The following is a 22,848-nucleotide window of genomic DNA, read 5'->3' as shown; positions in this document are numbered from 1 at the left end:
TGGTCGGGCAAGAACCACGTACCATTGGGCAAGAGCCACGCGTAGGCATCACCATGGCCACCTAATTGATGCACCACGTGCTGGGAACGACGGAGAGAACTAGTGAGTCGTAGTTATGCCTGTCCCTAAAAGAAAATGCATAATCTTTTCCCTAGGCTTTTAAAGACCACCCGGTTCTTAAAAAATAACTCTTGCTTCTCTTTAATTACAAGCTACTTTTCTCTCCCCAGAAACCCCCTCCCCTCTAAAAAAGAAAACAAAGCATGTTGATGTGTTACCTTTAAATTAATGAGAAAAGTATCTTTACAAGTGATGTAATCTTACGAACTCCATCAATGGCTTCGCTTCTGTTTCTCATGGTGAAACAGAATGCTGTGTGTAGTCTTCCACCAAAATTTCTGTCAGGATTAACCAGAAAAGGTGAACTTATTGCAGGCTACACATATCAAAACGGAGATGAGGGATGCTGGGCAAACATCCCCTCTCTTGCAAATGGCTAACAGAATTTCCGGCCGTGTGTGTCGTAAATGCTTCTTAGTCGTGGTAATTTTCAAACCACACTTCTCAGCAGATCAACATGAAAGAGCTCCATGTGGTTTGCCCCATGTTTTCTGTCTGCTAAAAAGCAATCCGTTTTTTTGGGGGCATGCCCATCTGCTTTGCATGAGGATGGAAAATAAAAATCCTTCTGGTCTGGAGAAGAATAGCTAGAGATTCCATTTATAGCCCGGCAGCAAAGAAGTCTTGAGCCTTGTCAAGCAGGCAATCAGGAAACCGATTCTGGAGCATCAAATCAGGACGATGAGACATGTTTGGCTCTATGGAGTCAGCACATGTGGTTGCACAATCTAGTAGTGGTGGTGGTGCTGCTGGCGGTTGATTCTCAGAAAGGCCTGAAATGGGCTGCCTTTTGTTAAAAGCTGGACCTGTATTCGGGTTTCCACTTCTTGCTAAAGTTTCTAACCCACCAACTCTAATTTTCCTCAATTGAGAAGCATTCTCTGTGCTACTGAGCAATGCATTTCCTCTAGCTGCATTTTTGCCTTTCACTCCACCCAAGTCTTTGCTAGACGATACCTCCCCTTCACCTGTACCTGCACCTGCAACCTTAGAAGCTGTCTTACTAGAACGCTTGTTTGGAGAAGAATGTAAGTCAAGATTTGAAGACTTTCCACTGCTGGAACGAAGCGCAGACTGTTGCCGAGTGCTTGCAGTAGTTTCACTGTCAGAGCCAGTGCTGTCTTCAATCATCCGCTTGATTTCTTCCTTTGCTGGTATACTATCATCGTCTAGGATACACTGACCAATTTTCCCCTCCTTAGTGGCATCTGCTGAGATGCTGGAGGATGTCAAGTCATGCTCCTCGGTTACAAGTGAGTCCTTATCAGCCAGAGTATCACTCCTTGAGGACTTGAGCAGAGAAAGTAGCATTTCCATGCTTAATTCTTCTCTAACCACATCACGATTTTGTTCACTTCCATAGCATACTGCCAATAAGGTTCCGACCAAAGCTGGCATTAATGAAGGATCACTAAAAAATGCAAAAGGAAGGTCGCAAATCTGTGTGCAAAAGACAACCTCAGAAACATACACACAAGAAAGCCTAGTTACTTAAGCATGCTTAGGACAAGCGCACAGCTTAGAATCTTGGATGGTTAAAGCCAGCATAATGGTTGCAACTGAGTTTTTAGCAATGTGGGGTTAACCTTATGCAAAATTGTAGGGCTTTTTCCCCAACGCAGGACTGCTTGGTTTCCTGGATGCAATAATGCAAAGTATCCCAGCAATAGAAGTGTCTCTAGTAGCAACGAAGCCACCTATTGAAAACCAAAGCCCCACCCAAAAACCCGAGCAAAAAATTAGTAATTAAATTCAAAAACAAATTTCATCAGGAAAAGGTCTAAGGCCATCAAAATTACAACCAAAAACAAAAACCAAAACAACTAAATTTCTTGAACCTGGTCTGTTGAGTTACTCCATTTGCATGTACAGTGCGACAGTAGAAAGCTGACCAAATGGAAGAACTCCATTTGCAGATCTGGCATGGCCTGCTCCAAAAGAATTTTATGTAAACATGGAGTTAAGGATTATGAAATCATAGAAAGGTAACATCACAGTAGCATTGACTTTTGATAAGGACAAACCTTCCAGTACAACAATACATCCAAATTTTAGCATAATGATGCAAATTATGATAAGCTACTCCTCTCAGAACACAAGACTTGCAATCAAGCCATTGACATTTTGCAGACAAAACTAGTAAAATTGTAGCCTTACCAATAAACTCTGGACCAATCCCAAATCTAGACGAGCAAGGTTGTTCAGAACCTTCAGGACGCATGTGGCTACTTCTTCAAAGTTCGAAGGAAGGACTGCTGCAGCCTGCAAAGTCCATTCACTCATTCAAGAAATCATGCTACAAGTAGTGAGTACATCATTATCATGATTTTATTAGGTCTACAGATGTGCAGTTCAATTTTATTCCAGGATCTCTTGTGACAGCACATACTTGTTCAGGCGTAGAGCGGGGGTTGGTCTGTAACAAAACTGCAGTTAGCAATGAAGGAAGGCCAACCAGTCCTGTTTCTGAAATGGCAGACCCCAAAAAGTTGATGGAGTGGCATACAGGCATTAGGGGTTGTCGCATTTGACCCTTCTCGTCAATACTAATCACGTTTGAAGATTCTTGAGCCGTTTCACATCTCTGCTCCGTATTACCTTCAACTTTCCCCAGAGTACCCCTTGAACCATCCCTTTCGTTTTTCATGCCATTTTCCTTTGAGCTCACTAAGTCTGATTGTGGATGATCATTAAGTGACATCTCCACAATTTCCTTTGCAATGCTGACTTCCAAATTGTCAGCTGTATTTGTAACTGAAGCTATATCACTTGTCTCTGGGCTCCCACATGGAGTTTGATTAAGATCGTCTATCTGATGCTTTTCATTTTTAATGTGTGCATCATCAAGTTGTTCAGTTGTCCCTTCAGATACTGCTGTATTAACAGGACAGACTGATGCTGTGTCACTAGTCGCAACACCAGTTTCAAGGTAAGCCCTTGCTGTCTCTGGTCTATCAAGCATTGCGGAGAATTGAAGATCACAGGTTGCCTTACCTTTAGAGCTTGTGAGGGCCTGTAGAAGATTAAGACCAAAAAGTACAGGAGTAGGAAAGGGTGCCCCTTCAACTTGGGGCCTATCAAACAATGAAAACAGGTCACGGAGATGGTGAATAACTTCGCAAGCAGTTAGAAGCTCTATTAAATCATCCTGCATGGAAGCCTGCCTCTCATCTGCACCCTTGTGGTTGATGATCAGAATCAAACACTCTAATAAGCCATTGAGCACCTCACCAGCAACATCCAGTTTCTCATCGTTCAGTAGCATCCCACTAGGACCCGTAGTCGAGCTGTTAGTTGTAACAATGACCAAGTCTTGACTGCTGAAATTCTCCAAAGCTGTAGATAGTATAGGGATAAGAGGAGGTAATAGATTTCTTGATACAAAATAGCTTCTGTTAGCAGGCAGAGCCAGTAAGACTTTAAGTACGCGAAGCAAAGAAAGTGTTGTCTGAGATGCTTCAGCTTTTGAAGTATGAGACGCAGGAATTGCTGCGGCAATGAAGTCTATTAAACCGGCCTGACGTGCTGCATGGAGCTCTGCCACTTTTCCATCAAAGTACTGCATGTAGAAACAGAATGTCTCTCATAAGAGCATGACTCTCCTAAAAAGTGAATAAAAATAAACTCTCTCTGACAAAGACCAGGGCCGTAGTCTACACAAATGTTACAGCCTGGTGTTGTGCTGAGCTGAAGAGGTGGCGATTCTAGAGCCCTTAATATTGAATGCACTGCATGCTCTCATCATTCACAAATAGAACAAGCTAGCCCATGTATTCCAAATTTGAAACAATAAAACTAGAGGTCCCGTTGGATTTTGATCATTGAAAAAACACAAAATACAATATATCATCAGAACAGTATGCTCAAACTAATAAACAGAAGAAAAAACGACCTTTATCATCTCGGCAACTATAAAGCTGACGCCTGAGGTTCCTGCTTTCCTGGCCAACTGAAACCTCTGCAAATCCTGCAGCCACCTGCCAATCTTAGACCTTGCAGCAGCTGCAACAGCCATCGAACCTATTCCAAACCCTTCTACTCCTACAGGAGGCTCCACAAAATCATACTTCTTGGCCATCAATCTTTGCCTTATCTTCTTGACCCTTCTCTTCAAAGCTTGACGCCGCAAAGCCAATTTGGGGCCACCTTTACTTCCACATACTTGCCTCATTAACTCTTTCTCCATGGAACCATCACCTTCAGTACTTTTAGGCTGCACGTCCTTATTTAAGGATAGGCGCGTCGATGGGGAAGCCTGTTCTCTCGACTCCATCGCAGCCCTTTCACGAATCTGCTCTAAAGAACATTTTCGACGAAGCTCGCTCTCTCTAAGCTTCTCCATAAGCTTTTGTGCTTGCTGCTCAGTTTCTTCTTGTTGTGCTTTAGCCCTTACTTCTTTCTTGCGAACCTGTTCGACTGCCCTCGCTTCCCTGGCAGCACTAGCTGCTTTGCGCTCTTCATCTCTTCTCGCTTTCGCTTCTTCTTTTTTGCGTTGTGCCTCTGCAAGACGTTGTAACCTCTCAGCCTCTATGATTCTTCTACGTTCTAACACAGCCTCCTCCCGTGCCATATCCTCTTTCTGCTTGATCTTTATGATTTGCAATCTCTCAGCCCTGCGTAATTCGGAGTCCTGAAGCTTCTGTCTGAGAGAGAGCTTCTTGTTTTCTTCATTGAGTGACGTGATGAATCGGACTTCGCTAACCTTGCTACTTTCATCACCAGCACGTCTTGCTATCTCAGCCAAGTGGGCTTCATGACGAGACTCTCCTCTTTGTTGCCGAGCATGCATGCCTTCCCGTAGCTTACTGCTTTTAACAGCTTGCCACTCACTAACACGATTTAGCTTCTCTGTTGTTTTTTGAAGACGTTGAACGCGCTCGTTTTCCAACTCACGTCTGATCCTTGTGGCCCGAGCCTGCTTTTCATCAACCTCTTTCTTCATTTCCATTGGGCTTTTTCTTTTCCTTTCAGGTGACATCAATTTATCGTGCAGAACTTTGACTCTCTCCGTGCTTCTCCATCCAGCACAGGGAGATCTTGATGGCCTAGTCAGGGTCTTTAAGGGAGAAGATAGCACATCTTCCCAGTTCCTTTTCACTTTCCAAGCATCCAGGGAGCTTCTTGTCTTGGGTGTCTTCTTCTCTCTTTGATTATCAACAATAGAGACTCGTTTCTCAGTAGACTTGTTCGTTCTCTCCACAGTTTCTGCAACTACACGATCTGTTTCATTGTTTAAGGATACAGAACCATGCTTTTCAGGCATAACATTGACTGTCACCTCAGCATTGCAGTTCAGAGTGGCTGTTTCACATGCTCTTAAGGCAGCATCACAAGTTGCAGATTCTGCAGTTGCATCTGCCTCAAGTGGCTTTGCAATTCTTTGTTGAACACAAGTTTTGTCTCCACCTGGAGTACACACCATATTCACCTTTGCAAAGCAATTTCCGATGGCCTCTGTACTGGGGGCAGATTCCTTCCTATTTGCACTTAAATTTATTGATGACCTTTGCTTGGCAGATAGGTCTATGGAGGTCTGCTCAATATCAAGCAACTTAGATGCTTCGCGCCTTTTTGATTGAGAAACCAAATTCTTTTGGGCAGTTATTTGCTGGACCTTTTTAAAAGCCTCCAGTGATGATGATAAAATCTCCGCCCTGTGTGGGGAACATGCCATGCGGCGAACCTGCAAGTTAGCAACATAAATAATAGAGAATATGCAGGCAGTTCTGTGCAAGGATACGTACATACACTTGAATGCAAGGGTAAATCTATCTAACTAATTGCTAGAAGACAACAAATATAGAGCATGCTTCTTAAAATCAGATAAGAATGCACCTGGCCAGATTGATGACTGGACAAGTACCAAAAATTTCTGAATTGTTAAGATGATTAGCAGACTACAGCTGGAAACAAGTCAGAAAAACATGAACCAGTTACCTCCCAAGCAATGGCATGAGGACGTCTATGCTCTACTTTAGCTGGGTAGGACCCCACCACACCTTCCCCAAACAAACTTTGGGGTGGGCATGGATGCTTTTTTATCTTCTCAAACCCCTCAACCCGAGACTTCAGCTCATCAAAATCCATACCAGCCTCTTTCAGCACAAGAAGAGCCTCTTGTATTTGTTCCATGTCACACTCGAGCTCACACAAAAAATAGAGCTCATCGATCGCCCGGTTCAGGTTCTCAAACAGATAGCACCATAGCCGTTGCCGGAATCTTTCCTTGCTTTCACCTGACTTTGTCTCCTCAAATTTCCCCATCAGCAAGCTGGCAGCAACACTGAACTCCATAGGTTGCTTGGTAGAGCTCCTAGCTACTCCATAGCCCGGACAGTTAAAAACATCTTGCACTACTGCTTGATCCTTGGTGAGTCCTTCAACAAGAAAATTAAAGCTCTCTGATCCACTTTGCTTCTCTACCATCGATTGATTGCTGACATCTTGTGCAACCTCAGAAACCACATCACTAGTAGCAACTAAAACTTCAGCCTCATCAACACAGGGCACAGCAGAGCTCTCAGCCCTATCTTTTGATGGATACACCTCTTCGCACAATCCCAACTTGGAAAGGAAAATTTCAGCTGCTGGGTTTTCTGAGACCATCATGTGAACACCAGATTCATAGGCTTGTAATGCATCTGCATTTTCTGGTGTATTACACCCAGCATCCACTGTCTGTGAAAAATCAGCCACTGCTTTTCCTGACTCTTCATTTTTCAAGCCATTTAGTTCTTTGGTAGAGCTTTGCTTTCCTCCTTCCAGACTTATAGTTGAATCCTCAATCTTCATCATTGCACTTTCGTCTGGGCAGGCAACCTGCAAGGTTTTAGAGCCCTTTCCTTGACTGTCCACCAAGTTGCTTTGGTTCAAATCCTCATCATCCAAATTTCCCCACTTGAACTTTGGAGGATGCGATAATGTTGGAACCTGACAATGTGCCAATAGCTGTTTAGAAGGATCTCAAAGCTGCAGTTGCTCAAACATTGAAATTGACAACCAGAACCAAAGATTTACAGTGCAAACACTGCTAAGTATAAAAATGCTTCACAAGCTTAAAACCCCACAAAAGATAAATAGTGAAGTAACATGTTAGCCCATATTAACTTGATGTAACAGTTGAGTCCCATAGTTTTCATCACAAAAAACAGAAATAGGGGCGATGCAGTCAGTCAGTCCTAACCATCAGTATAAGATCATGGATAGTAGGATGTCACATGTTACTATCTGCAGATTGGTATGAGTTCTAAAAAGCTCATTAGATGCAATGGAAAAGATTGATGAGCACCTTGTTCCTGCCAACCACAGTTGCTTAGATGGCGCTACTTCCCAACACTTTCACATGAGAGATTCAAATCACTACTTTCAATCTTAAAATGAACTACTTGCCAACTGGACAAATCGGAGATAAAAAGACTTCTACCACGCATGAGCTAAATGGAAAGTGCAACCACTTGCTGAACATAAAACCACGTAAGATCTTTTATTTAATCAGAGCAACAATCAGACAAAGAAACACAAACCATTTCAGCAGCTGTAAATGATGCACATGAGGTTTCCACGTCAGTAGCATTGGTTGATAAATTTCCAGTAGCACAAATAGAAGACTCCTTTTGTACTGAAAATGATGATATGACTTTAGCCTCACTGCTTCCATTTTGTGCTGAAGATGCTTTGGCATTGTCAGCTGCTGACTCGGTCAAAACCTCTTCATTTGGACTAGATAAGCTCTCTTTCTGTTGTATAGGAACCTTATGGTTCTCTCTTCCATTCTGTTCTATGGAGGGTTTAGCCCTCCTATATGGTCCAGCTAAATTTTTTCCAGAAGTAGATTTGTGTATGTTACACTTTCCACTGGACCTGCTCTTCTGCAAATTTGAAAAAAAGCGCAATTTTTAGACATGAAAAGATTCGATCAAGAAATTTTCATTGTGCAAGCCTTTGATTCATGCTTTACTGTCTCACAGAGCCACTTGATTCAAACATTCAATAATGCTTATTATTTATCAGAGAAGAACATTTGGCGTGATTAACGGAGAGTCTCTCAATGTAACAACCAAAGACCAAATGGTGGCACGTACTTGGAGGGAGCTCTTTTGTTTGCTTATGAGATTTTAGCAGAGAAAATTCATGTAATATCATAATAGCACATATCTTTTATAGAAAAAAAAAAGCATGGGCACTTTTTATTACATGGAAGGAAAATTGCCAGCTACAAAATACATCCGTAACCAAATCTAGATTGACAAAACCCACAACATAATACATGACATACAAGTAAAGAAAAACCAAAGGATCAGCACAAGGTGAAGTAATGCATGCATAGAGGGCTAAAAAGGGGCCGAAGAGATAAGAGTCTAAGTTAGCGCTGCAGAAATCTGCCTAAGAAATCTGCTGCCACCAAACGATGCAACGCATAAACCACATCCTCCACGCCATTCCCCATACTGACGAGTGGTTTAGCATATCCAAAAACAGGATAGTCTAAATCAACTATCCATATCTAAATAAGTGCAGCTCATACTAAAGAATCTCATGTACTCCAAGGGACAAGGAATACCTTGTACTTATCAAAGGTGCAGCGGAAAAGGGTGAATTGGATGATGAACTTGACTGCAACTGCGAGCAAACCACCTCTCCGTACCGGGCAGCCAGTAGCCTCGTATCTATCGCGATGGATCTCCCGTCGTCAAGGTCCTAGTGCGTACCACCCACCGAACGGACACAGGAACACACCATAGGCAATGGCACACCGAAGAGGGTGTGCACACGCTGGGAGAAGGGAGAGCTAGCAAGAGGAGTCGTCCCATCCACCTCAGAAACACGAAATCGTTCAGATCACCGTGTAGTACCGGCTTCACACCAATCGGCTGGAAAATCTAAGTTGCTGAATCTCGCAAAGTCTCCAATAGCCACTTCGGCAACTTGTCGGTCTTGCTCCCTGGGGGAGGAGATACTGGTATATCTGGCTCTAGCTCGGCACTATGATGAGAACCATTGTCATCTGCATCATCTGGAATGGGTGCATGCTCCTCCGAAGCTTGAGGAACAGGGGTAGGAGAAGAGGGTTCATCAAGAGGCAAATCAAAATCAAGGTCTCCAAGTATCAGCAAATTGGGGGTAGCCGTGGAAGACTTGGGAGCGGAAGCCCGCTCTGCAGGTAAAATCTTGTCGAAGACAAACATCACGGCTGAGTATAACATCCTTCCTCTCTGGATCATAAAGTCGATATCCCTCGAAAACAGAGTTGTAGCCGACAAAAATCAATCTCCGAGACTTGGGGTCAAACTTTCCCCTTTGCTCCTTCGGTACATGGACATAGGCATCGCTCCCAAAAATTCGAAAGTGGGAGACCTCGGGATTCTTACCAAAATAGGCTTCAAATGGGGTCTTCTTAGGAACTGAAGAGGTTGGAGATCGGTTTATGGTATGGACAGCCGTCGAAACTACCTCTACCCACAAAGACTTCGCCAAGTCTCGATGCTCAAGCATGGTCTGTGCCATTTATATCACTGTTCTATTCTTCCGCTCCACAATTCCATTCTCTAAAGGTGATCCAATATTCGCAAGCTCTCGCTTGATGCCATGGTCCGCACAAAACTGAATAAAAGCATTGGAAGTGAACTCCCCACCTTTGTCCGATCAAATAGTCTTCAACACTAGATTGCTTTCTCCTCCACAAGAGCATCAGATCTTGAAGAGGTCAAATGCCTCGTGCTTGTGCTGTAGAAAGTATACCCAAGTAAAGCGGTTGAAATCATCTACCGATAACATGAAATTCAGAGCCTTGCCGAGGGAAGGGGTCTACATAGGTCCACAAAGGTCGGTGTGAACCAACTCCAATACCGCAATGGCTCGGCGTATAGCAAGCATTGAATAGATTCTCGATGTTGCTTCCTACGAATGCAAGTAATGCATTTCCCATGCTTGCTCCCAACATTTGGTAAGCCTGTAAGCATCTGCTCACGAAAAGCAAGCCGAAGAGCATCATTGTTCAAATGACCAAATCTGTAATGCCAAAGATCACCTGTGGGTATCCGAGTCGCTGAAGAAAGAGCATGGAGCCTGTAGAGTCCGTTCTCTACCGAGACCCCTCTAACCTCTTTGCCGGATTGCCGATCCCGAATAGATACCGCATCCTCTCTAAAGATCACCTCCATGCCAAGCTTGCACACCTCGTGCACAGACATAAGATGAAAACCCAGCTTTGGAGCATAAAGTACCTTGGAGGTATGCATACCCCCTCTACCGTCGGGAATGAGCTCCACGGAACCCTCGCTGTGAATAGGAAATTCAGATTTGTCACCAATGAAGATAGTACCACAATGAATAAGGATAAGTCAATGTAATCAAGAGGCTCGCTGTTGCTGCCCGCACCCCCCCCCTCGCCATCACTGCCCTCGCGTAGCCTCATCCCCCCTCACCTCCTACACGCAGCCTCTCAGCCCGCCCCTGCGTGCTCTGCCCTGCGCGCAACCCCTGCTGGTTCTCAGCGTGCCCCCCCCCCCCCCGAAACACCCGCCTCACGCTGCCTACAACATCCCGCCAGCCCCCTCCTCGCTCGCCTCGCACTCCTCTTACCATGCTCACCCGTCCCCTTCTCCCTCTTCACGTAGTCAACCTCCCAACTCACTCAATTCTCCTCGCATTCAGTGACGCCCTCGACCACCCTCTCAGCAGCAGCAGACACAGAATGGCGGCTTCTGCTCCAACCCAGAGGGACTCCATAGAAGCCCCCTCGCCCGACACCCCGGAGCCGACCCTTCAACTTGCTCTTTCGCCAAAAGAGCAAGCGAGCTTGATGGCCGAAGTGGAGTGCTTGCAGGCCACTTCGGTTATCTGTAAAATCATTGGCAGTCGGCCCAGTCGGGGGAAGTTCGGGATTTACTGTAGGCCTGTCTTCTCTCCGATGTGGGCAAGATCACAAATGTCCAGATCCTCAGGAGAGGGTACTACCAGGTCGAGTTCGAGTCTGCAGATATGGCGACCAAGGTGATTTCGATGAGCCCGCTCAGCATCAGAGCAGCTCGAGCTTACTTCCGATGTTGGCATCACGTTTTGACCCTACTACAAATGTGCTCGAGGAGGAGGCAGACTTGCCGATTTCGGTTTTCTTTCCAGGCCTGAGGCAAGATTACCATCCCCTCCTACCCAGGATTGGTTCCATGTTTGGGACAGTTTTGGAGTCTCCACGCACGGCAGCTTCAATTGTGGCCAAGGCCGCAGGTCTACCTACTGTGCGGGTTCTTGTTCGTGAGACACACTCCCTCCCCAAGGTGGTACTGCCTAGGGTGAGTGGGGGATGGATTAGACAGAGTGTGGAGTATTCGGGTCTCCCGAACCAGTGTTTCATTTGCAGACAGATGGGCCATATGGCAAAGGCATGTCTTCGCAGGAGACCTCAACCCACAGCGCATGCGCAGCCACCCAAGGCTAAGCATGCCAAGTAGCCAGGTACACAGGATACACAGGCTGGTACTTCGACGGAGACCAGTTACCAGCCAGCTGATGGTTGGCAGCAGGTGCCTGGCCGTCGCCGTCAGGGGAGAGCTCACCCCACTGCTCCTCTTGGTGGCCGACCTGTTGCAGATAAGCAGCACTGGATTCCGACTGGGAACCGTTTTGACCCCCTTCAACAGGACCTGCCTAAGGAGGCCCCGTCCACTTCTGTTCCTCCACCACCGCCTCCTCCCTAGAGAGAAGGAGGAGATAAAGGTTCTTTCATGTTGGGAAGAAGAGTGTAACTTGAGGCAACAAAGGAGAGGAGGGAGTGTACAAAGGGTAAAGGAGCTGAAAAAATTTTAGAGTAGGTGAGAGGGTCCATGAGGTGATGTAGGGTTTCATTGTTATATCAAGACTTAGAGAGGATAACCGGTCCTAGATTCTTATCAACCGGTTTGATAATTATGATATGATCACTTCTTAAGGATGAGATGGATTCAATCAAAAGAGGCTTGGTATGGAAAGGAGAAAAAGAAGAGAGAAGAGGTTTCAAGAGAGTAGAGATATGCTTAAAGGTTAGGCTAAGGATCATGGAGGGAGAGGAAGGATTCCAAGAGGAATTCGGGATAGAAAGAGAAGAGGGAGAAAAAGAGGGTTCACTTTGTTTAAGAAAAAATAAGTTGCAAACTCCTTTCCAAGTTAGAATACGCTCTAAGAATAGAGGAGGGAGGGGGAGGGGGAGGAATATAATTAAGTCCAAGGCCCAAAAGCTTTTGTTCAGAGGAAGAGAGGGAACGATTGGAGAGATTATGGAAAGTAAGGTTAGTAACCTTGTGCTCAAGAGAAAACGTGGTAATTTTGTTTAAGGTCAAAATCTTAAAAAGGTGGGGGTTTGTGAGAGAGCCAAAACTTACAACGTTTTCTACCCATGTAAGGGGGGTGGCAAAGAAAAGGGAACAAACAAGGAGGAGAGGTCCAAATACGAGGAAAGAGAGGGACTTGAGAGAAGAGCAAATGGACCCATGTGGTAAGGTGCTCCATTCCTACTTCACTCTCCTCCATTGCAAGTTTTTTGAAGTTCTAGGTAAGCTATATTTAGGGTGTAGAGGTTTGGATTGTGGTGTAAGAGAGTTAAGAGGATAATTAGGAGTTTTGAGTAGAGAGGGTATTTGGGCAAGGTTGGATGAGGAGGGAGAATAGAAGGGATCTTTTGGAGAGGCTAAAATGGGGAGATTACAAGAGGGGGAGGAGGAGCAAGGGTGGACCACCAGGGGAGAGGATTTGGGTTTTTTAAAAGGTTGATGGGTGAATTCTTCATGGGAGGTTTTATTCGAAGAGGGAGGCTTCTTGAAAGGTTGTCGTTTGTTATTACCATGTGAGCCAATTGCCGAAGGAGAGGGCTTGTAGGGGGCCAAGCGGTGGGGATTCTTGTAATTAGAGGGCTTCTTTGGGGGAGGGGGGGTAGTAAAAGAAGCTCTCTCATTTGGGTGGTGACTTCGTGATGCACCAATTCGCCCATCGTTGCTTCCTTTAGTAGAGACTCCACTTCTTCCAAGAGGGAAGTTTGGGTTCTCTTCCTAGCGTTGTGCGCCGCTATGCTTAAGGAAGAGGCCAAATGGGTTTGGAGAATCTCATTTTGTAGAGGTGTGTCAAACTCGTTGAGGGAAGTTTGCTTCCAAAGGACAAATTGATTGGCCAAAGCCGAGGGTTGAACTCTTGGATAAGAGATAAGTGCAAGCTTTTGATGAGGTTCGAAAGCCTTTCTTCCACGAGATCACGGTAATCATTAAAGCTTTTTTAGAGATTCTTGACAAGCAAACCTTGGGCTTGGATGTAAACTTTGGTACAATTTGTTTGAAATTGGATATTAAGAGCTTCTAGCTTGGTGCGTAAGTGTGCTTGTGCTTGAGAGTCGTTTAAGGTGAGACGAGGAGGCTTCATGCAAAGACTATGAGCAGCTTTTTGATTTGAGTGAAGGTTTTGCAAGTGAGTAAGGTGTGATTTAGCTTTGTTAAGCTTATGATTGAAATTGGATATTAAGAGCTTCTAGCTTGGCACTTAAGTGCATAGCAGCTACGGTATGGGATGGGATGTTTTATACGCGGTGTACAATACGCGTACTAGACGTATTTTTTAGAATCAAAAATAAAATACGTCCACTTTTTTTAGATATGATACTTTAATAAGGACAAATGAAGCGGTTCATGGACCTCCTCAATGACTCTTTAATATTTAACCATAGCATACATAAACAAGCACCATGAAGCTCTAAAACACAATTGATCAACTAGGAAAAGACAAACGTTTTGAGCAAAAAAACGTTAGAATAGAAAACATATTGTACATTTCAATACGGGACGTCCTGTATTCTAAATAAAATACGCGTATTTTAGCTGCTATGTTTAAGTGTGCTTGTGCTTGAGAGTCGTCTAAGATGAGACGAGGAGGCTTCATGCAAAGACTATGAGCCGCTTTTTGATTTGAGTGAAGGTTTTGCAAGTGAGTAATGTGTGATTTGGCTTTGTTAAGCTTATGATTGAGAGCTCTAAACTCATCCAAGGAGAAGGATACAATTTTATTGAATTCCAAAGGCTTATCAATAGCGGGTAGAATGGGAAGAGATGGACAGGGAGCAATTGCAAGTAAGGAAGAGCTCGCGGAGAGAGAGCCAACGGAGGAGGGGAATGTAAGGGGAGGATTTGTAACGAGGCCGCTTTGAATGGTGTTGGAGAAGATGCCGCTTTGATTGGAGAGTGAGAGCTAGCATTGCCGAGGTGATTGGAAAAGGAGGGGCTAACGTTCCCAAGGTTTTTGGTTGAGGGAAGGGAGAGTTGATCTAGATCTTCAATTGGTAGGTTAGTGGTGAGGCCAAGGATTTCTACTGAGATAAAAAGGGTCTTTTGAGAGGAGGTCGAGGAGGTGGGAAAGGTTGGCATCGGGGAGGGTTGGATTGGAGAGGATAGGTTGATGAATTTAGCCGCCAAAATGAAGCCGAGAAAAGTAGAATCATTATTAGGAAGGGTGTAATGCTTCAAAGCAACCACATGGATGGGGAAGAGGATGAGAAATTTAGGTGGCTTAGGGGGTTGGCCCCAACGTCGGAGTCGGGGAGAACTGGAAGGGGAGCTTTGGAGGCTCCCTCTATTACCATTGGGGTGGGATTAGACGCCAAAGTCGAGGATGAAGAAGGGGGAGAAGTCGCCATAAGGACTACAAAAGTTTAAAAAGGCTTTGGTAGGGCAGCTGCCTTGCCTATTGACTCGAGGTGAAGTCGCAACCTGTTGGAGTGGGAGGGTTAGCCTTTGTTAGGCTTTGACCCTTACTCTCTAAAACTTCGGGAAGCCTTCAAAAAAAACGCCACAAAGGAGTCGGAGGGCTCTTCAACCACAGAGGCAGCACCGTGAAGAAATCGGAGGGTTTGCCTATGCTACGCCTTGACCTAAACTCTCTAACAATCCGAAAACACCTTCAAAAACCTGTTTCCTGCCAGTGAGACAGCTACGGTTGTAGTCGGCAAGCGCCGTTTGTAGACGGAGTCGACGCCGAGGCGGTGGAGGTGAAGTGACTAAGCCAGAGTTGGGGTGGTAGCCTCGTTGCAACTACGGCGGTGGAGGTGAAGTGGCTAAGCCAAGGGCGGTAGTACCGTTGCAACTGAGGTGAAAGTCACGTTGCAGCTGAGGCGGAAGGCGCGCCATACCAGAGCGGTGCTTCCCGAGGATGAAGGAAAGGTTGCAATCGGTCATCTTCACAGGTAGCATGGAGAGGTGATGATTGTTGTCACGAGACAGACATCACGTGCCAATAGAAAAGAACAGATTGAATAGACTTTTAGCAATAGTAACAGGGGACGCCCTTTTTCGGGCTTCTTGTCTCCACTTGCCGTCCCGCCCTCTTTTTTACACTAAAAATCCATGTGAGCCCCGTCCCCCGTCCCGGAATGCGTCTCTTGTGACTATGTTTTTAGCACTTCAATAACAACTGAACTGAAAAGAGAGAGAGAGAGAGAGAGAGAGAGAGAGAGAGAGAGAGAGAGAGAGAGAGAGAGCACGCGACACAGAATGGCAGAATTACATCCCAGAGAGTACTGGCCCCAAACCTTGACACCCCTTTCGGTATTTCTTTATATTACTTGAACTCAGTACAATGCCGGTACTTGCGCTCTACACCTTCTCACCGAAGCATGCCACAGAATGAGCCCTCTGCACATATTTAAAGGCCCTTGGCCTCAAAAGCATGCCACGTCAGCATGTTAGCGCGAATTGCGGAATTCCGTATTGCCTGCTACGTCAGCATGTCAACATGAATTGCGAAATTCCGTACATCTACTGCCACGTCATCAATTGTATGTGCGCTAGTCCTTTATTTTAATGCCATTATGTAACTTGGGCCCCATCGAACGGGGTCCCATAAGTTGGTGGAAACTCTTCTTTAAAAATAGGCCACTCGGCAAGACTTTACAAGTTGGTAAAACTTCTTCGGCTGCTTCTGCTTCTTCACTTAGGGTTTAGGCCCCTCGGCCGGGATCTGCAAGTCGGCTCCGTTCTTCAGTGGCTTGACACGTCAGCAATTTGTGACATCCCCCCTTCTTGAAAGAAAGTAATCGTCCGCGATTACAACATATCTGCAAAACAACTCAAGTTAGCTCAAAAAGTTCCGAGGGTCATTCTGAGGGACATTCCAAGGGACAATCGGAGGGACAATCAATTTCTCAATCCAAATCGGAGCTCTTGATTCTTGGGTCGTTGGCTTCCCAAAAGAATCTCATCCAATAAGGAGTCTCATTCCAGATCAGAACTCTTGATATCCTGGGTCGTTGACTTCCCAAAAGTATCTCATCCAAAAAGGAATATTCAATGGTTGGCACATCACAATGCAACACAGATGCTCAAATATGCATGTTACAAGACATAGAAACATTAAGTCGCCGATGAACACTCCCCCCGCAAATAAACATCTAGGTCCAGGCCATGAGCTGTTCAACGACTCCCTCATCACTCCTCCCGCAAATAACCTAAAAAGGTCCGGACTATGAGATATAGAGGCCTTTTACAACCAAACGCCCCCCAAACCGCAGCCTGCGTCGTTTGGAGGTGCTGAGAGTAATGACTGCTCAGATTTCTTATTACTCCCCCCGTAAATAACCATCCAAATCCGGGCCATGAGTAAAAACAAGAGTTTTCAATCATTCAATACTCCCCCCGCAAATAACAACAAGGGTCCGGGCCATGAGTATGAACAAGCATTCTCAAACATCATTTCTCACTACTCCACCTGGGAGTAAAAATTACCAATCATTGAAACGAGTATTAAAACCAGGGTCAAACAGTTCAAATCGGCACCAAGACAGGTTTAAAACAGATAGCATCCATTTCAAACAATACTTTCTCAAACAGGGTTCAAAAGTATCTAACTATAAAACAACTAGAGAGTGCATTCGGGGTTCATTCAGGGTTTTGTTCGGCCAACCGAACTTTGAGGATGATTGGCTTGCCCTTCTGCATCACGGTGATGGTTCGGTTCCGAACCTGGAGAGTCGCATCATTCTTGTCGTGACAGGGCATGCCCAAGAGAACGTCACAATTGCCCAACTCCATAATGTGGAAATCGGCTTTTCCCTGATAATCTTGGATAGTCACTCGAAGAGCACCAATGAGCAGTAACACGTTCTGAGTTTCTCCTGTGGCTAGCTCAGTTTAAATTTCTCCACCCTCTGCATCATAATCAAAGTGCATCTGCCTTTGCGGTTGATTTTCACAAGACTCGAGAATTTGTTCGTTGTTGCCGAGGGTTGTGGTTAGTGGCCGGAGGTTCTTCTATGGTAAACTCTAGCTTTCTCTTCATCAGTTTGTAGCCAACTACGGCATGGTCCATAAGCTCTTGCATGGTGGAGACTTGCTTGGACACTGGAAGGTACACATCGAGAAAACTTTGGTTATAGTCGTCCATGGTTTCGGTGGCAAGCATTTTCAAATTGCCCCACTCTGCCAAAATCTGGACTTCAAAGAGAGAAGTCATGTAACTGCGTGCAAAGACCGTCTTGAAAGCTTGCCAAGTCCTTGGAGCATGCGGTTGTGTTGCGATTGAACTCCACCGCTGCATAGCATTATCTTTAAGAAATCCTCCTACTCGAGAAATCTTGGATTCTTCTGTATAGTTCCCCAAATCATAGATTTTGTCGAATAGCTATAGGAACTGCGATGCTTTCTTCCAATCTCACCCCAAAAAGAGTGAAAATTTTGACTATCGTGCAGACATCCTTGAAATATTTGGGTTGGTTAGGCGCATATCCCGGGTACGGATAATAAGGGTATCCATATGGGCTCCAACCATTGTAGCGTGGGGGCGATGGTGGTGGAGGAGGGGGCAACGACGGTTGGACTAGATCAGGGTCAGATGGTTGCACCATATTCCTAAAGACTCCCCCGATCGGAACAGACGGCCGGGAAGGTTGCCGGTTGGAAGCTCTCGTACTTTTTGGTGTCGGAGGAGGAGGTACACCGTACCACCCGGGCCATCAGAGGGGGTAACATGTAATTCAACAACTGTTGAAAACTTTGCAGCATCGAAGATCTGCTGAGGATGCCGCGAAAGAATGTCACAAAGCTCGTCGAGAAGAAACTACAAATATTCTGCTTAATCAAATATTCTGCTTAACCCATGAACGCCATGTCTTGGGTTCTTTATGGCTTATGCCCTGTAAGGCAGAGTGCTGAAGACGGAAGCGCGGCCGATGCGCGATGAAGTGAGGGTGGGAGTGGCTAATAAGTCCGGGGTCGGAGTATGAAGATTCTTCAAATAAGATTCCAGTAGCCTTTAGAAGTGCCGATTTGCTCTGTCTGCTCTTTTGCAGGACCAGGATGCTTTCTGAAAAGCAAACGCCTGATGCTCTGATACCACTGTCACGAGACAGGCACCACGTGCCAATAGAAAAGAACAAACTGAACAAACTTTTAGCACTTCAATAACAACTGAACTGAAAAGAGAAAGAGAGAGAGAGAGCACACGCGACACGGAGTGGCGGAATTCCACTCCAGAGAGTACTAGCCCCAAATCTTGGCGCCACTTTCGGTATTTCTTTATATTAATTAAACTTAGTACAATGCCGATACTCGCGCTCTGCACTTTCTCACCAAAGCATGCCAGAGAATGAGTCCCTCTGCACATATTTAAAGGCCCTTGGTCTCAAATGCAATAAACTCAAACGCAACTCGCCCAAGAGCATCTTGTCCCAAAAGCTGTCAACCCGCAAAACGTGAAAATTCGTACAGGTGCGACATGGCACTGCCAACGTAAAGTTGTTTGTGCGCTGGTCCTTCTTTATTTTAATGCCTTTATGTCACTCGGGCCCCATCAGACGGGGTCCCATAAGTTGGTGGGAACTCTTCTTTGAAAATAGGCCACTCGGCAAGACTTTGCAAGTTGGTAAAACTTCTTCTGCTGCTTCTGCTTCTGCTTCTTCATTTAGGGTTTAGGCCCCTCGACCGGGATCTGCAAGTCGGCCCCATTCTTCAGTGGCTTGACACGTCAGCAATTTGTGACAATTGTTGTGGTGGTGGGCTTATAATTGAGAAACAGAGATTCGAGATCCTCCCTCCTCCAAAAGTTACCTAAAACCAAACCTTCACCAACCATTGTCAAAATTCCTTTCTCACCTTTAATCCGCAATCTCAACCTATCCCGTCCCATTAACAAACCCCTCATTGAACTTCTTAAAGCCAATTTGTTGGTTGAATGCGCCCAATCTTGGCGCTCTTCTCTCTAAAAAAACCTTCCCTACTCTCCCCACATCACCTCAGTAATCTTTTGACGTAATACCACCTTCACATGGTAATATCTTGCCTTAACCAACTTTGGCCTCCTTTGTATATACAACCCCTCTAAGCTCCACCCACTCCCTATGCTTGGTCAAACTTCATTTTTCGACTAGTCCCTATTTTTGTACCCTCCTTTACCTCTTTAAAACGACACTAACTCTTTTCCTTTCATCCTTTTTTGTAAGTGCCCACTTAAGTTTTGTTCATAACCTATCTTAATAGGGGGCCTCTCTCCCTTAAATGTCGTACCTTGTATAGTTTTTTGGAACTACACCTCCCTATTTATACCCCCTCCATCTCCCTCTATTGTTTACACCACTGATGAGCTAATTAAGTGAAATGCGTTTGGTGTAAACATTGTGTCCCCCCCCCCCCCCCCCCCCCCCCCCCCCCCCCCCCTTCCCAACAGACACCTTTCTTTTCCTCTCTCTTGCCCCTTTTTCACTTCCTCTGGGTTCCCCTTACTTTTGGTCAATGCAAGTCCCGCTCGCTAAGTTTTTATTTAAATTTTTTTTGAAAGCTATTGGTACATCTACCTCTACCTCTGCTGTCATTTGCATCATCAGGAATGGGTGCATCCCCCTCCGTAGCCTGAGGGACGGGAATAGGAGAAAAGGCTCTATAAACCTCAAGAGGCAAATCGTCATCTTGATCTCCAAGCATCGGCAAATCTAGAGTCTTCGTGCTGTGAAGGAAGAAACTCGTCCAAGACGACATCATGGCTGAGCACAACATCCTACTTTATTGGATCATGAAGTCGATATCCTTCGGAAAGAGTAACTGACAAAAAAAATTCTCCTGGACTTAGGGGCAAACGTTCCCCTCTGTTCCTTCAGTACATGGATGTATGCATTGCTCCCAAATATCCGAAAATAAGAGACATCGAGCTTGCTACTAATGTAAGCCTCAAACGAGTCTTTTCTGGAATTGAAGCGGTCAAAGATCAGTTTATGGTATGAATTGTTGTTGCCATATTAACGAGAAACTCCGTTTTGGCCTTGGCAAAACAGTACGGCCGTTTTGGCTCGTTCCGTTTCTATCGAAACGGCGTTTCGGACATTCAATTTTTTGGTTTGGGCCTAGGCTTGCAAATCGCAAAAATGAAATGTTTTTACTGCATATTGAACACCCACATTGAATTATTCGCTATATAACACACTGCATGTACACTAGTAAGTGTGCAAGGCTCAAGTGAATTGTAGACTACTACTGTCTATAGGGTTGGCCCATTGACCTGAGCCTGTCACGACTCAAACATCATCCCATGCCTAGACAACGTAAAGAGCCCTCCGACTCCTCTGTGGCGTTTTTTTTAAGGCTTCTCGAAGTTTCAGAGAGTAAGGGTCAAAGACTAACAAGAGCTAACCCTCCCACTCCAACAGGTTGCGACTTCACCTCGAGCCAATAGGCGAGGCAATTGCCCTACCAAAGCTTTCTTAAATCTTTGCAGTCCTAATAGCGACTCCTCCCCCTTCTTCATCCTCGACTCTGGCGTCTAACCCCACCCCAAGGGTAATATGTAAGGTGCAGCGGAAGTGAATGTTGAACTTTGCTCAAGATGAGTGCTCCGAACTGTGCTCAAGGTTCCTTGTTCTTAGGGAAGGGAGAGCCTTCCATGCTTTAATGAGAGAGTGCAAGTGATCACAAACAAAGTGAATGAACACTGAATGAAGGTGCTGAGACTGAGAGATAGAGAGAAGAGAATACGACACCAGAATGTTGTCAAACCCTCCTCCGAAGGCCGCACTCTCTATGGCGAGAGCGGTCTACTATTGATTGCACAAATCTCTACAATGCTTCGACTTGCCGACGATGTCGACGACAATGAGGACGACGACAAGATGGGCTGAAATATGAGAATGCTAAGGGCTGAAATCTACAAATCTTTATCTGCTGAATTTTGACTCTATGTCGGTGACGATGGCGATGGCGACGACGACGCGCTGAAAACGCAGATGCTGAAATCTGCGTTTTCCGGGCTGAATCTGTAAACTTTGCGGGATCTGACCGTGCGGCAAGGATCTGATGCGCGAAGGTGAGATCTGCGAGGTTCAGGTCTAAAGGCTGAAAACTGAAAACGCTGAGTCTAGGGCTGATTCCGTCGCGAAGATCTGCAAAAACGCTGAGGAGTCAGGCTGATGCAAAAACGCTAGGGCTGATTTGTCTTGATCTGCAAAAACGTTGCTGATCTGCTGGTGCAAACTGCTAACGCTAGGGCTGATCTGTCTTCTATTGTCGCCAGGCTGCTGCAGATGCAAAAACGCTGGCTGATCTGGGTGCAAAACGCTAGACCTTCTTGCAGAGGCAAAAACGCTAGGCCTGCTGGGGTCCTGCTGAGAAGGTGCCTGTTGAACTGAGTTCGTGCTGCCTCTTCTGCCAAAAAGTGCTAGCACTAGGTTTGCTTATATACAAACTTAGCAAAATTGCCCTGCCTATTTTCCAACAAAAGTCAGCTTAAAAATAATAAGTGAAAAATGTCAAAAATAGGGAAAATAGGTCTATGCATTGTAAAAATGCTCCTGATGGGTTCTGATGGAAATCTGATGGTCATGCTGTGTGCAACCGGAGGATATGCATCTAATCTAAGTGACTGGTCATGCACGGTCTGCGAATAGACTCACAAAAGTGCCAGATCACTTCCTATTCTAGATTGACTTGACTGACTGAACCCTGGTCCTGCTATAGCTTGTCCACGGATACATAGGGTTGGATGTGTCACGTGACATCCCCTCCTTTTCAAAGTGAGGTACTGGTACCAAACTGTATGGCGTCAAGGGAGATTGCCAACAGGGTTTGGAAACCTGGGAAGGACTCTTCGTCGGCCCACTTTGAGGTGTGGGTCGTGCGATACTTGAACTTCATAAAGGTCTGCAACGCTTGCTTCTTTGGGCCGCGCCGAAAGCGACACAAAGTCTTCTGTGGCTCCTTCGATGCTTCAACTTCGTCTAGAGTCATGCTTCTTTCTTCTTCAAGAATCTCCATGGCTGAAAATTCCTGAAACCACTTCCAACACAAAAACATGAACATACCTATTCCATGTAAAGTGACGGGGAAAAATCTCGTCTTTCAAAAAAATTGTGCATGCAATGTAGATGAACATAGAGACGGAGTGCCAAACCGTTCATCAAACACACGCAAACAATGAGATGGAATCTTGTGCTTCTGATCTAAATCAATCAACTATGGCAATTCACAATGGACATGCCCATGCTTGGTGCTCATACTTTCATGTGCTCTTTCTACAACTGTGTCGTGTGACATGGAATGTGACTTCCTTGAATGCATACTTTTCAGCTTTTCATGAATAATCCGCATACATCCGTGCTCATTCATGAGTGAATCGTGCTCATCGTGCAATATGTCATGCCTAAGAAAAGGGATCACATAAGGACGGTGACTAAAATACAAGAAAGCATCACGAATGGTAAACACTCGAACAATGCGTGCTGACTAATCATACGAACACATAGTA

At 45.3% G+C, this 22,848-nt stretch overlaps 1 protein-coding gene across 4 annotated transcripts in view; it reads right to left on the bottom strand.

Moving 5' to 3' along the window:
- Window positions 1-264: 264 nt before the first annotated feature.
- The window catches only part of LOC147453495 (uncharacterized), a 73,141-nt gene continuing 50,557 nt past the window's right edge, over window positions 265-22,848 (bottom strand). For 2 of the 4 annotated variants that reach the window (XM_086515671.1, XM_086515672.1), the window contains 8 exons: window positions 7,644-7,988; window positions 6,058-7,050; window positions 4,013-5,803; window positions 2,510-3,679; window positions 2,278-2,382; window positions 1,959-2,048; window positions 1,707-1,817; window positions 265-1,560 (listed from right to left, as the gene is read on the bottom strand). In XM_086515671.1, the coding sequence (XP_086371797.1) occupies window positions 721-1,560; window positions 1,707-1,817; window positions 1,959-2,048; window positions 2,278-2,382; window positions 2,510-3,679; window positions 4,013-5,803; window positions 6,058-7,050; window positions 7,644-7,988 (5,445 nt within the window). In that variant the 3' untranslated portion in view covers window positions 265-720. The remainder of the gene's footprint in view (window positions 1,561-1,706; window positions 1,818-1,958; window positions 2,049-2,277; window positions 2,383-2,509; window positions 3,680-4,012; window positions 5,804-6,057; window positions 7,051-7,643; window positions 7,989-22,848) is intronic. The other 2 variants (XM_086515673.1, XM_086515674.1) reach the window with 2 other exon arrangements.

Source organism: Adiantum capillus-veneris, chromosome 7 (genome assembly GCF_014529385.1).
Source record: "Adiantum capillus-veneris isolate H3 chromosome 7, ASM1452938v2, whole genome shotgun sequence".
Taxonomy (NCBI): Eukaryota; Viridiplantae; Streptophyta; class Polypodiopsida; order Polypodiales; family Pteridaceae; genus Adiantum; species Adiantum capillus-veneris.
This window is presented reverse-complemented; position numbering and strand designations above follow the sequence as displayed.